Source organism: Panthera uncia, chromosome F2 (assembly GCF_023721935.1).
Source record: "Panthera uncia isolate 11264 chromosome F2, Puncia_PCG_1.0, whole genome shotgun sequence".
Lineage (NCBI taxonomy): Eukaryota > Metazoa > Chordata > Mammalia > Carnivora > Felidae > Panthera > Panthera uncia.
The window spans coordinates 16,852,142-16,865,723 of record NC_064812.1 but is presented as its reverse complement, the minus strand read 5'-3'; the positions used below and the strand labels follow the sequence as shown (position 1 = coordinate 16,865,723).

Here is a 13,582-nt window from a genome sequence, read left to right as displayed (position 1 = left end):
GCATAGTACCAATGTTAAATCCTAAGTGTTGATAACTACTGTGTTTATGCAAGATGTTAACATGAGAAGAATTTGAGTAAGATATACAGGAACGCTCTACTGTTTTTGCAACTTTTCGTAAACCTGAAACTATTTCAAAACGAAAGGTTTAAAAAAAAAAAAAGACAGACAAACCTTAAAAGTATCAGAAGTAAATATGGGAGAATTGCAGTCCTAGAGTAAGGCAGGCCTTTTTTGAGCATGACATATCTAGAAGAGCTTGATATGAACAGCAATCTCTACATGTAAAAAAATTCCCCAGAGACATACATGAACCCGAGAAAGTACGTATATATACAAAACATCAGATAAATAAAAGGCTAATTTCTATATGATGTATTCATGTAAATGAACATGGAAAGGACCAACCAATAAAAACCAAAAAGGATTGAATGTATAGTTCATAGCTGGGGATATGGTTCTTAAACATGTAAGGATGCTGTACCTCCCTTATAATAAATGCTAATCAAAATTACATTGGAGGGGTGCCTGGGTGGCTCAGTGGGTTAAACATCTGACTTTGGCTCAGGTCATGATCTCGTGGTTTGTGAGTTCAAGCCTAACAGCTCAGAGCCTGGAGCCTGCTTCAGATTCCACGTCTCCCCCTCTCTGTGCCCCTCCCATGCTCATGCTCTGTCTCTCTCTGTCTCTCAATAATAAATAAACATTACAAAAAAAATTTTTTTAACAAAAATAAAATTGCATTGGAAAAAATGTGTAAATGTGTGTATATATATATATGTATATATATATATATACAACCATATTGAAATACCATTTTGCATCTAGACTAAAGGTATAAAAAGTAGGTTGATAATAAAACATGTTGGCTAGAGTGAGAGAATGGGCATCCCCTTAACTCTGCTAATGAGAATGTGAACAGACACTATTTTTGCAGAGAAGAATTTGGCACTGGCTATTGAAATTAATGCACATGTCCTTTGACTCAGCAATTCCATTTCTAGGAATTTATCCAAATCTATATTCCCACATTAAGAATGATGTAAATACAACAGTAAGCATGGCATTGGTTATAAAGGATTAGAAACAAATGCCCAGTAAGGCCACGTTAAAGAAATTAGGGTATATTTATACACAACTGTCTTGTGTATCAAAGCTCCACATATACTGATAATGAACTATTTCCAAGATACTATTTAAGCAAAAAATGCAAGGTGCAAAACAACGTTTACGTTTGTGATTTTTAAAATCACAATATTTTTTTGTAAAGTAAAGTAAAATCACTATACTTTTTGTCAAGTAAAATCACTATACTTTTAACAGTGGTTCTGGGGAGGTAAGCTACATGATAAAAGTAGGAGGGAGAATTTTCGCCAAATATCCCTTCTGCATCCAATTTTTTTTTTTAATTTTTTTTAAACGTTTATTTTATTTTTGAGACAGAGAGAGACAGAGCATGAACGGGGGAGGGTCAGAGAGAGGGAGACACAGAATCCGAAGCAGGCTCCAGGCTCTGAGCTGTCAGCACAGAGCCCGACGCGGGGCTCGAACTCACGGACCGCGAGATCATGACCTGGGCTGAAGTCGGATGCTCAACCGACTGAGCCACCCAGGCGCCCCTGTATCCAGTTTTTTATCATGTTGATATATTACATAGATAAATTTTAGTAGTAAACTGCTTCCTGGTGTGCATTTCCTTGTCTGATCCACAGAACGCTCTCCGCATTAGCTCACTGGTCTGCCATCTTTAGCGACACACCGTATCTTCCACTCTTGGCATTTCCGTTTGTAAAATTATTCCAGAACAACCAACTCATCTGTTTTGAAGTTGTTGCTACTCTCATAAGTAAGTAAGTGTGTAATAATGAAACCAAGAGTGGATCCCTGTGTATTTTTCTGCTGTCTTTGCAACTTTGCAACATTCAATAATTCTAGTGGGAAGCAAACAGAGCACAAAATGGACAGTTGGGACATTTATACATAAACTTTTTTTTTTTAATTTACAAGAGAACTTGGATAGTTACATTTTATTTTTTATTGGCAGGGAGGAGCAGGGGGACAGAAGGAAAGAGAGAGAATCCCAAGCAGGCTCCACAGTCAGTGTGGAGCCTGACGCAGGCCTCAATCTTATGACCCTGGGTTCATGACCTGAGCCAAAATCAAGAGTCAGATGCTCATCTGTTTGAGCCACTGAGGGGACTCAGGATAGTTGCATTTTAGAAGATAATGTTATAGGCCGGATTTTGGTGGTCAGAAGGAAGCAGATGCTTCACTTACTGAAAGTCAGTTATTATTCATAGGATTTTAGTGAGAACGTAAAGCATTTAGCACACAGTGCCTAATGTGGCAAGTTCTGGCTGCTATCCTCATTCTCATTATTCATACTGCGCATTTATTGAGAACTTTCTCTTTAACAGGTAGCATTCTTATTATTTTGCCTTTATTAACTTCTTTAAATCTTGCAACAGTCCTATGAGGTGGGTGTTATTATATCCTTCTTATAGTTGAGGAAACTGAGGCACAGATAGCTTAAGTTCCCCAGGGTAGGTTAGTAGCAGAACAGGGATGTGAACCCAGGCAGTCAGACTCTAGCCTGTGCTCCCAACCATTGTGTTACCAGCTCGTCTACACTGAAAACTGAATCCTTTCTTCATCTTAATATAATTGGGTCAGCTAAACAGTTGATAAACCAGATCCAATTTACATTGGTTTAACAAAAATAACCAGTTTCATTTGTATTTTAAATTATTTAAAAAGGTTTTCTTGTACAAAGGAGATAAGCACTTAACTATAACAGTAAAATTCTGAAGAGTAGAAATAAAATGATTCAAGCATATATATTGTGAATATTTTAGTATACTTTATGTTTTTTTGTTCATTTAATTACATTGCATTTGATTTGATAACTTTTTCCTGATCATTGGAGAAAATATAGGAAAATATACAAAAGAAAATTCACCAGTGTTCCTCCTCCCCATTTATAATCTTTGGTAATACATTGATGAATTTCTTTTTAATGTTTTATTTATTTTTGAGAGACAGAGCATGAGCAGGAGAGGGAGGGGCAGAGAGAGAGAGGGAGACACAGAATCCAAAGCAGGCTCCAGGCCCTGAGCTGTCAGCACAGAGCCCGACGCAGGGCTCGAACTCACAGACCACAAGATCGTGACCTGGGCCAAAGCCGGACGCTTAACTGACTGAGCCACCCAGGCAGGCACCCCCATACACTGATGAATTTTTTTAAGTTTTTAATTTATTTTTGAGAGAGAGTACAAGCAGGGAAGAGGCACAGAGAGAGAGAGAGAGAGAGAGAGAGAGAGCGAGAATCCCAAGCAGGCTCTACCCTGTCAGCACAGCCAAACGCAGGGCTCAATCTCACAAACCATGAGATCATGACCTGAGCTGAAATCAAGAGCTGGAGCTCAAATGACAAGCCACCCAGGCACCCCTTGATGAATTTCTTGTAAGAGCATTTCCCCCAAATCATTAAATATTCTTGAAAAACATAGTTTATTCCCTGCATAATGTAATATTTCATTATACAGGTATATCATAGTTTAGTGCCAACTGCTAGACTTTTAGTTTTTCTGATAATTTTTCCATACTTAAAAGCAGGTTTTTAATTTTTATATTTTTATAATTATACTATTTTATTTAATATGTATATTTCTTTTTATAAACTTTATAAATATTTTAGTGACTATAATATTCTTTTTTTTCCCACATGATTATAATATTCTCTAATGTGAGTGTACTAGTTTGATCTGTTGTTGAACATTTAGGTTATTTTTCATTTTTACCTAGTTAAAGAAGCAGTGTTATAATGATCTTCACGTATAAATATTTACAGTATTTTCTCTTGGTCAGATTCCTACAATTAGTATTATTAGGTCATAAAATACGAGTATTCCAACTGATTCCTCAGAAGGGTTTTACTAGTTTACTCTGGCAATAACACTTAGAGTTTTAAAAGGAAAAGAAGCAACTCAACAACAGACAATCCAATTTTTATATGGGCAAAGGACTTGATTAAACATTTCTCCTTAGAAGATACACAAATGGCTAACGAGTACATGAAAGGATCCTCTGGATCATTAGTCATAAAACCACACACGAGGATACCACTTTATACCTACTAGGATGGCTATAATTAAAAAACAGAAAAAAGCACAAGTGTTGGCGAGAATGGAGAAAAATTGGAACCTTCGTACACTGCTGGAAATGTAAAATGTACGTTCACTGTGGAAAATTGGCAGTTCTTCAGAAAGTTAAACATAAAATTACCATATAACCCAACAATTGCACTCTTAGGGATATACCCAAAAGCACTGGAAACAGAGCCCCAAGCAGATACTTGGATGTGAATGTTCATGGCAGCATTATTCCAAACAGCCAAAAGATAGAAACAGCCTGAGTGTCACCATCACCATCCTCATTATGTTAACATCATTGTTGTTAACAGGTGAATGGATAAACTATATCTATCTATATATATAGTCAATGGAATATTATTCCATCATCTAAAGGAATGAAATTCTGATACATTGTACAACATGGATGAACCTTGAAAGCATTATGCTTAGTGAAATAAGCTAGGCATAAAAGGACAAATTTATATGAAATATCTCAAATAGGAAAATTTATAGACGTAGAAAGTAGATTACAGCTTACCAGGGGCTGTGGGAGGTGGAAATACGATGTTAGTGCTGAATGGGTACAGTTTCTTTTTGGAAAAGGATTTTGCAAATAGTGATGGTTACACAGCACTGTGAATATAATTGATGGCACTGAATCGTGCACTTAAAAATGGTTAAAGTGGCACATTATGTTTTACCATAAGAAAAGCTTATTATATCTAGGTAAGCGTGCAAAACTAATTTCCAGTAAAATCTTGTTACATCCCTGGAGTATGATTGTGTGCTAGGGAAATTGATTTTCTCTTCTAAACCTGAAATCTAAATCTAGAAGATCCATCATGATCAGCATGAGTAGCTGTGAGTTTTCATCAAGGGTCTCTAACTTTATTGCAAGTAAACATTTACTGAGCTCCAACTAAATGTTAGCACTGCTTGCAATATGCCGTTGTTCTGGCTTTTTAGGTTCACAGTCTACTTGGGACCTAGGGGAAAGTTTGATGGAACACGGTCACTTTGATGTCGAATTTGGAATGTTTATAAGAGTCTTCTGTAGGCACTCTTTATGGTCTTTTATGACCAAGAGGAAGTTATTGTGGTTTGGTCAGGGATCTCCACGCAGGTATTTCTCTTTATCCTGCTCCCCGTTCTGTCACTGGGTCCTCTATGCACACTCTGTTGTGGTGACACCGAGCAGAATGAAAGAAGAGAAGGCAAACAGTTTCCGTGTAAAGCGGGGTTTCCCTCGTGCCTAAATGAGAACACTGTTCTGTTGATGAAGATTTAGATACAGGAATCAGGGCTGTGTGTGTGTGTGTGTGTGTGTGTGTGAAAATTCCTAGCACTAGCAGTGTCTGAGACATGGTAGGTACTTATTACATGTTGCTGAACTGCATTTTTTTCTTTTTTTTTTAAATTTATTTATGAGGGAGAGAGAGCTCATGAGCAGGGGAGGAGGAGAGAGGGAGAAAGAACCCCAAGCAGGCTCTACACTAACAGCACGGGGTTTGAGCCCACAAATTGTGGGATCGTGACCTGAGCCAAAATCCAGAGTTGGACGCTTAACCTACTAAGCCACCCAGGCGCCCCTGAACTGGATTTTTCTTTTAAAGTTAACTTAAAAGCAGCAGTTAAAGAAGTTGAAATAATGTCTTTTAAAGTTTAGTCTTTGCAAGAGTTTATTAATGCCTTAATTATTAACTCAAATTTACTTTCTAATAAATAATTGACTTCTGGCATTAGTGAGCCCTTTATAAACCATATGTATCCAAAATTCTGCTGATCGAAGCCTTCTTTTGCTAATATGAGAAAGAAGGAGATCTTATCATCATAGGATGAAATCACAACTCAATGTTTAAAGTAAAAAAATCTGAATTTAATAATTAAGGAGCACTGTGGTGGTTATTTACACTTCATTGAGTGAAACGTACTGATCTTACCAGGGTTTTTGAGAAGAATGTTTTGGGGGTTGCAGTGGTTACTTGGTGAGTTAAAGTCAGCTTTATGTTAGTTTTGTTTTTTTTTTTTTTTTTTTTTTTTTAACATTTTATTTATTTTTGAGAGAGGGAGAGACAGAGCATGAACAGGGGAGGGTCAGAGAGAGGGAGACACAGAATCAGAAGCAGGCTCCAGGCTCTGAGCTGTCAGCACAGAGCCCAACGCAGGGCTTGAACTCACGGACCGCGAGATCATGACCTGAGCCGAAGTCGGCTGCTCAACCGACTGAGCCACCCAGGCGCCCCTAAAGTCAGCTTTAGAAGCATCTTTAGCAGAATGCTTTCCACTGGCTGACTTTCAGAGGATACCGCTGTCACTGTTTGGTTTTCAAAGGTAGGTCAACTGAATAGGTTGTCATTGATGACATAGATTTAAAAACAATGCTGGGGGCTGTGGTGCGCCTGGGTGGCTCAGTCGGTTAAGCCTCCGACTTCAGCTCAGGTCATGATCTCACAGTTTGTGGGTTCGAGCCCTGTGTCAAGCACTGTGCTGACAGCTCAGAGACTGGAACCTACTTCAGTTTGTGTGTCTCCCTCTCTCTCTCTGCTGCTCCCTGACTCTCTCTCTCTCTGTCTCTCTCTCTCTCTCTCTCTCTCAAAAATAAACATTAAAAAAAATTTTTTTTAATTAAAATATAAAAATGAAAACAATTCTGGTGGTTACTTGTTACCATGGCTGTGGAACAGTCATTCTTGTCCTAGTAATGGAGACGTGTTTATTCTCATATAACATTTCAAGAATAGGGATTTGATACATGCCCATTTTTTTAATGTATTGCTACTGATGCATAAGAATGTAATTTTTAACATTTCCCGTGAACTTTTCTAATTTTGATTAGGTATGAATTTGAGTAGATTTCAGGAGATTGGCACTTAACATTCATCACATTTAATGAAGACTTAAAAAGGAACCTTTTTTAGAAGGGTCATTTTGTTAACCAGGAGAAGCAGGAAGCAGAGTGCCGTGTGGTGAGGATCAGGAATACTTTGGGAAGTTTTGTTTGTTTTAATGGACACTTTGTCATTGACCGCTCTCATTTGGAGAAATTGGCCAGTTCTATAGACCTAAAATACTAAGCTAACATGATGGAACTTTAAAATCGATTATTCTAGAATTTAAAGAGTTATCATGTTTTCTTTATTAATGGGCATATTAAGGACATAAAGAGTGGATACATTTAAGAATTACAAAGTCCTCTGATAATACAGAATGGTAAAGATAAATTTCCCATTTTTTTCTTCATAGTCAATTGGTGTCAACACTGGTTTGAATATTTTCCTAATCCTCCTATCAATATTCTCAGTATGATAGAAAATGTTCTGGCATTTCACGACAAAGAACTACTGCAGCATTTCATAGATCATGATATAACTTCCCAGGTAAGAAGTAAAAGGTTTTTAGAATAACATGACTTATTTTGGAAGCTCACATTGGTTCTGGTATAAATATAGCAGTATTTTCTTGAACGTATATAATAAAAGACCGGTCACCTCTTATATTTTGGAATAAAGAATGGAATAAAAAGTATTCCATTCTTTTTCTCCATTAAACTGCTCTCCTAAAAATCTATAAAGAAGGGTCCATAGTGAGGTAGTTCTTTCCATAATTGTTTTTGATATAACGATTTTAATAGCTACATCAAATGTAAGAGAGTATTAGCAGTGAATGACTTACGGCTTTTCTGTAGAAGACTGATCAATTTTTCCTTATTGATTGTAGCTGTATGCATGGCCTCTTCTTGAAACCGTTTTTTCAGAAGTACTAACAAGAGAGGAGTGGCTAAAATTATTTGATAATATCTTTTCCAACCATCCTTCATTCCTCCTGATGACTGTCGTGGCTTACAACACATGTTCCAGGGCTCCTCTGCTCAACTGCAGTCTCAGAGATGATTTTGAGGTAAATATCCTTGTTCTCAAGTAGCAGTTCTCAACTTTCATGTATTTCAGTTGAAAACTCCATTCGCTTATTGAGTACCTGTTGCACGTCCGGCGCCCGTGGAACATGGTAAACAGTGGAGAGCAAGTTATATCACATCCTCACCCTGACGTAGTTGGTAGATAATTCAACAGACAGTTACAGCAGACTAACTGTCTTAAAATCATCCCTTTAGAAAACAAACTTGGTAACACTGGAATTTAGTGCTTGTTGCCTACGGAAAGGATGTTTAACCGTTGGGTCGTTGTTAATTCTGTGCGTGGTTTTATCAGCGATCCATCTGGTCCGTGACAATCTGCATGCTTATTACACACACATACAAAGTGGTAACTAGGAGAATTCTGAGACTTGGCCGGAAAGTTGCTTGACAGCATTAGAGGAGGTTTTTAAAGGGGGAGGCTTTTTCGGTAGACGGGATGAATTGGGTTTGTTTGTTACTTATTTTGTGGTTCCCGTCAAACTTTATTTTTACTTAATGTTTGCAGGATACATCCATGTATGTATGTTAGAGTTCGGACCTGCCAGCAGAACAAGTTAATGTGGAAACAGTTCAGATGTGTTTAATGAATCAAGCTAATTTATTTTCAGTTTTATTTATTTTGGATTTTGAAGGGAAAAGAATGCAAGCAGAAAAGTTTATTCCATTGTTGGGTGAAGCATTCTTCTTCTGATACAAAGGAAGCCTTTGGTTTGAGTTCAGATTTTCAAAGTATTATTTCAAATGTTTGGTTTTGAAATTTTATTTGACTTTGAAAATATGAAATTGGATCTTCATTTTAAAACTTAGGATAAGAAAAGCTTCAGCGAATTTGCCAAAAAAGAAAGAAAGGCAGTAGGAAGGGAGGAAGGAAGAAATCCTCCTAAAGATAAATTCACATTTACTTTTTAAACTCGTTTTAATTCTACGTCATAATGGCTTTGTTAGGTAAATCTCAACTTAAACACAAAATTTTCTTACAGTATTTTTTTCATCATCGGAATAACCTGGATATAAGTGTTGTGATTAGAGAAGTTTATCATCTCATGGATACCACTCCTACCGATATTCATCCGAACGGCAAGCTTGATGCTTTTGTGGCGTTGACGAAAGGGCAATATCCAGTATTTAACCAGTATCCAAAGTTTATTGTGGACTATCAGACACAGGAGCGAGAACGAATAAGGAATGATGAGTTGGACTTCTTAAGGGAGAGGTAATCATAGAACAGTTGTTCTTTGTGTGATAGAAGCAAAATCTGTTAAAAATACAGACAAGAAAATTTTTTGTAAGAAACACATGTAAATTATTAAGTATTTGTGTAAAATCAGAGTTTGAAGGCTAGAAATATCTTTAAAGATATTTAATTCTTGCATATAGAAGTAAAATAATGACATTTTGATCTGGTATACATTTTGTGTTTTAGTTGTTCTTGGATTTTAAGTTACTCCGTTTTCTTTGTCTGCATTTTTTTGTGAGACTTGTGTAGGGCGTCCTTTTCAATGCTTTTTTTTTTTTTAAGTTTATTTATTTTGAGAGAGAGAGAGCGTGTATGCATGCAAGAGAGAGTAGGGGAAGGGCAGGGAGAGAGGAAGAGAGAATCCCAAGCAGGCTCCGCTCTGTCAGCGTGGAGCCTGATGTGAGGCTCGAACTCACAAACTGTGAGATCATGACCTGAGCCGAAATCAAGAGTCAGACAATCAGCCAGTCGAGCCACCCAGGCGCCCCCTTTTCCATGTTTTCTACTACTTTAATGAGCTAAAATTTTATTTGTAAAAGTGAAAGGCAGTAATTCAAGGTCTCAAAGGGAAATAGTAATTTACCCTTTCATAACCACACATGCATATTGGGGTCTTGTTTGCATCTTGATATAATAATATTATCTATTTAAGGCAGATGGTTGAAGATATGCAAGCTGAAGTAGACCAGCAAAGAGTTGAAGATGAAGCTTGGTACCAAAAACAAGAACTACTTCGTAAAGCTGAGGAGACAAGGAGAGAAATGCTCTTACAGGAGGAGGAGAAGATGGTACAGCAGAGACAGAGGTGTGTGTCGATCATTTCGCAAAACTCTGGACATGGGAGTCAGTTGGATGATTTTTACTTTCTTGTTTCTATATACAACATTACCCAGCCATGGCATGCCCATTAAGCAAATATTCAAGTTAGTAAAAAGATACCTGCATATACCACATCAAAAAATTGGCATATAGTGAAATGTAATTCCAAAACTACATTGAAGATAACTTTGCACTGATTTTTCAGATGTAATACAAGATCTAATGTTCCTTGGAGGACATTATGAGAAACACCATTGTACTGTAGGCAGAAATGCTTTGTAATACAGCACTGGATAAATCACCTTTAGGGGAGTATAATTTTGAAAATTATGTTTTAAACATATCTGTGTGACTTGAAAATTGGAACATAGGGGCGCCTGGGTGGCTCAGTCGGTTAAGTGGCCGACTTCGGCTCAGGTCATGATCTCGCGGTCCGTGAGTTCAAGCCCCGCGTCGGGCTCTGTGCTGATAGCTCAGAGCCTGGAGCCTGTTTCAGATTCTGTGTCTCCCTCTCTCTCTGCCCCTCCCCTGTTCATGCTCTGTCTCTCTCTGTCTCAAAAATAAATAAACGTTAAAAAAAAAAAAAAATAAAAAAAAAAAAAAAAAAGAAAATTGGAACATAAAAGGATTATCTCATTATGCATTTCATGCGTTGGAGGCCAGAGGAAGATGTATTAAATGCTTATTCAAAAGTATATTCATAAAACAAAATGTTTAAACTAAGATTATGGGATGAGCATTAAGACTATGCCAAATTGTGGGGAAACTCACTTCTGTAACTGTTTACTTATTTTTACTTTTGATTGGGACTTCATGAAACCGATTTCACGTGTGGGTTAAAAAGAATGACTGAACTGAGCAGTAACGTGCTCCTAAAATTCTGAAAGAATAAGCATACATAATCTTTGGTAACACTGGAGCGTTTTTTGGCATTCTTCCTTCAGATAAAGGATATCGATTATATTGAGATGATCTGAGTAGACCTGTTAGGAACTTTTAAATATGAAAAGAATAGCCAGTTGTGTTTGGACCGCTTGTCATTTTCACAAATGCAGACATGGGCGTCGTTTGTTCTGTGTGTGTGTGTGTGTGTGTGTGTGTGTGTGTGTGTGCGTGTGTGTGTGTGTATTACTCCTGCAGCTGTGTGTGGTACAACAGCAGCTACGCTGGGGATATGGGCCAGAATGGGGGGCAGGCCTTTCGTTGTTGCAAAACGTAGCATTTTTCCATTTAAATCCACATTGGGAAATGTTTTCATGCTTTCCTCTTGATGTATTTTGTGTTTAAGACTAGCTTCTGTGAAAAGAGAGCTGAGAGCGAAGGAAATGCACTTACAAGATGCTACAAGAAGGCGCTTTCTGAAGCTTCAGCAAGATCAGTGTGAAATGGAACTAAGAAGACTGAACGATGAAATCGAGAGAAAGGTTCATGATTCTTCTCTTAGTACCCACACATGATCTCCATTCACTCTCACTCAAATGTCATGACCACCTTCAAGTTAAAGGTTATTGCCAGGATCCACAATGAATACTAAATAGACCCTTTGATTTTATTTACTTTTTCCCTCAGCTTTTCCTGATCTCTTTCATTAATAGTTTTAAGTTTTCAGAAATGTCAAGAAAATTAGTCAATTTGACTGGTATCCTTGATGACTATTTCTCTAAAAATGGAAGAATCAGTTAACCACTAACTGAAGTAGGGAAGTACTCTTTTTTAATATAAAAATGTACACATGGCCAGTTTAAGAAAATTTCCATTATTAAATACATGGAGTCAAAAATAGACCTTTCTCCTACTTTCCCTCATTTTGTCCCCAGAAATAAAATGAGAAAATGGATATATATCTTTTTCTTTTAAAGATTTAAAAAAAAATTTTTTTTTTATGTTTTATTTTTTATATCTGAGAGAGACAGAAACAGAGAGCGAGCAGGAGAGGGGCAGAGGGGGACAGAGACAAAATCTGAAGCAGGCTCCAGGCTCTGAGCTGTCAGCACAGAATCTGATATGGGGCTCAAACTCACGAGCAGTGAGATCATGACCTGAGCCGGTCAGACACCCAACCAACTGAGCCATCCAGGCGCCCCAAAATTTTATTTTTAAGTAATTGCTATACCCAACACGGAGCTCAGACTCACAAACCCTGAGACCAAGAGTCTCATACGCCACTGACTGAGCCAGCCAGGCACCCCCTATCTTTTCCCTTTTTTATGGTTGCATAGTATTCCATTGTGTGACTGTCATAATTTATTTAACTAATCCTTTGCTATTGGACATTGACGTTGTTTGCAATGCTTTGCTCTACAAGATGGTGCTAGGTTGTATGTTCTCAGTACAAACCTTGAGTTGCAGACACAGTTTTGTTGAGTAAATTCCAAGGCATACCAAATTATCCTCCAAAAATGAACCCACCTATGTTATTTTAAGTGCATATGTAAGAGTGCCTATACCCTAGTCAATTTGGAGTGCATCAGTCTTAATATTTGCCAATCTGCTGGGTGGAAATTATATATTCTAATTTGCCTCTTTTTTCTTGCTAGTGAGGTTAAATATCTCTCCAGTTACTTGTCTTCCATTTGTGGAAGAAATATAAATTGTATATCCATTATCATTTGTCCGCTTTTCTATCAAGTTTTCTCTTATCGATTTACATGGGCTGTTTGTGCCATTTGGGGCAGCGCTATCCAGTAGAAATACAATGTGAGCCACATAGGCAATTTTGTTTTCTAATGGCCACATTAAAAAAGTAAGAAGAAACAGATGAAATTAATTTTAACAACACTTTATTTAACTCCAGATATTTGCAAATTATTTTAATATGTAATTAGTATAAAGACATGGTTAATGAGCTGTTTTACTTTATCTTTGAGGGGTGCCTGGGTGGCTCAGTTGGTTAAGTGTCCAGCTTCAGTTCAGGTCATGACCACACAGTTCGTGGGTTCAAGCCCATGTTGGGTGGCTCTGTGCTGACAGCTCAGAGCCTGAAGGCTGCTTCCGATTCTGTGTCTCCTTCTCTCTCTGCCCCTCCCCTGCTCACTCTCTGTCTCTCTCTCGCAAAATAAACACTAAAAAAATTTTTTTAACTAAATCTTTGAAATCCAGTAGTCAGCTTATAGGACACCTCAATTTGGACTGGTCACATTTTAGCGCTCAACAGACATATGTAACTAATGGCTGCATACAGCATAGAGTTAGGACAGTAACCCTTTTGTTCATTGCAAATGTTTTCCTCACGTCAGTGTTGCTTGTCTCTTAAGAGTGGCTAGGGGCGCCTGGGTGGCGCAGTCGGTTAAGCGTCCGACTTCAGCCAGGTCATGATCTCGCGGTCTGTGAGTTCGAGCCCCGCGTCAGGCTCTGGGCTGATGGCTCGGAGCCTGGAGCCTGTTTCCGATTCTGTGTCTCCCTCTCTCTCTGCCCCTCCCCCGTTCATGCTCTGTCTCTCTCTGTCCCAAAAATAAATAAAAAACGTTGAAAAAAAAA

General features: G+C 37.9%; 1 protein-coding gene across 2 annotated transcripts in view; it reads left to right on the top strand.

The window, feature by feature from the left end:
* The window catches only part of TBC1D31 (TBC1 domain family member 31), a 74,846-nt gene that overhangs the window by 38,525 nt on the left and 22,739 nt on the right, over nt 1–13,582 (top strand). For both annotated transcript variants that reach the window (XM_049632923.1, XM_049632922.1), the window contains exons 11-16: nt 1,713–1,846; nt 7,377–7,510; nt 7,851–8,030; nt 9,030–9,262; nt 9,939–10,091; nt 11,394–11,529. In XM_049632923.1, the coding sequence (XP_049488880.1) occupies nt 1,713–1,846; nt 7,377–7,510; nt 7,851–8,030; nt 9,030–9,262; nt 9,939–10,091; nt 11,394–11,529 (970 nt within the window). The remainder of the gene's footprint in view (nt 1–1,712; nt 1,847–7,376; nt 7,511–7,850; nt 8,031–9,029; nt 9,263–9,938; nt 10,092–11,393; nt 11,530–13,582) is intronic.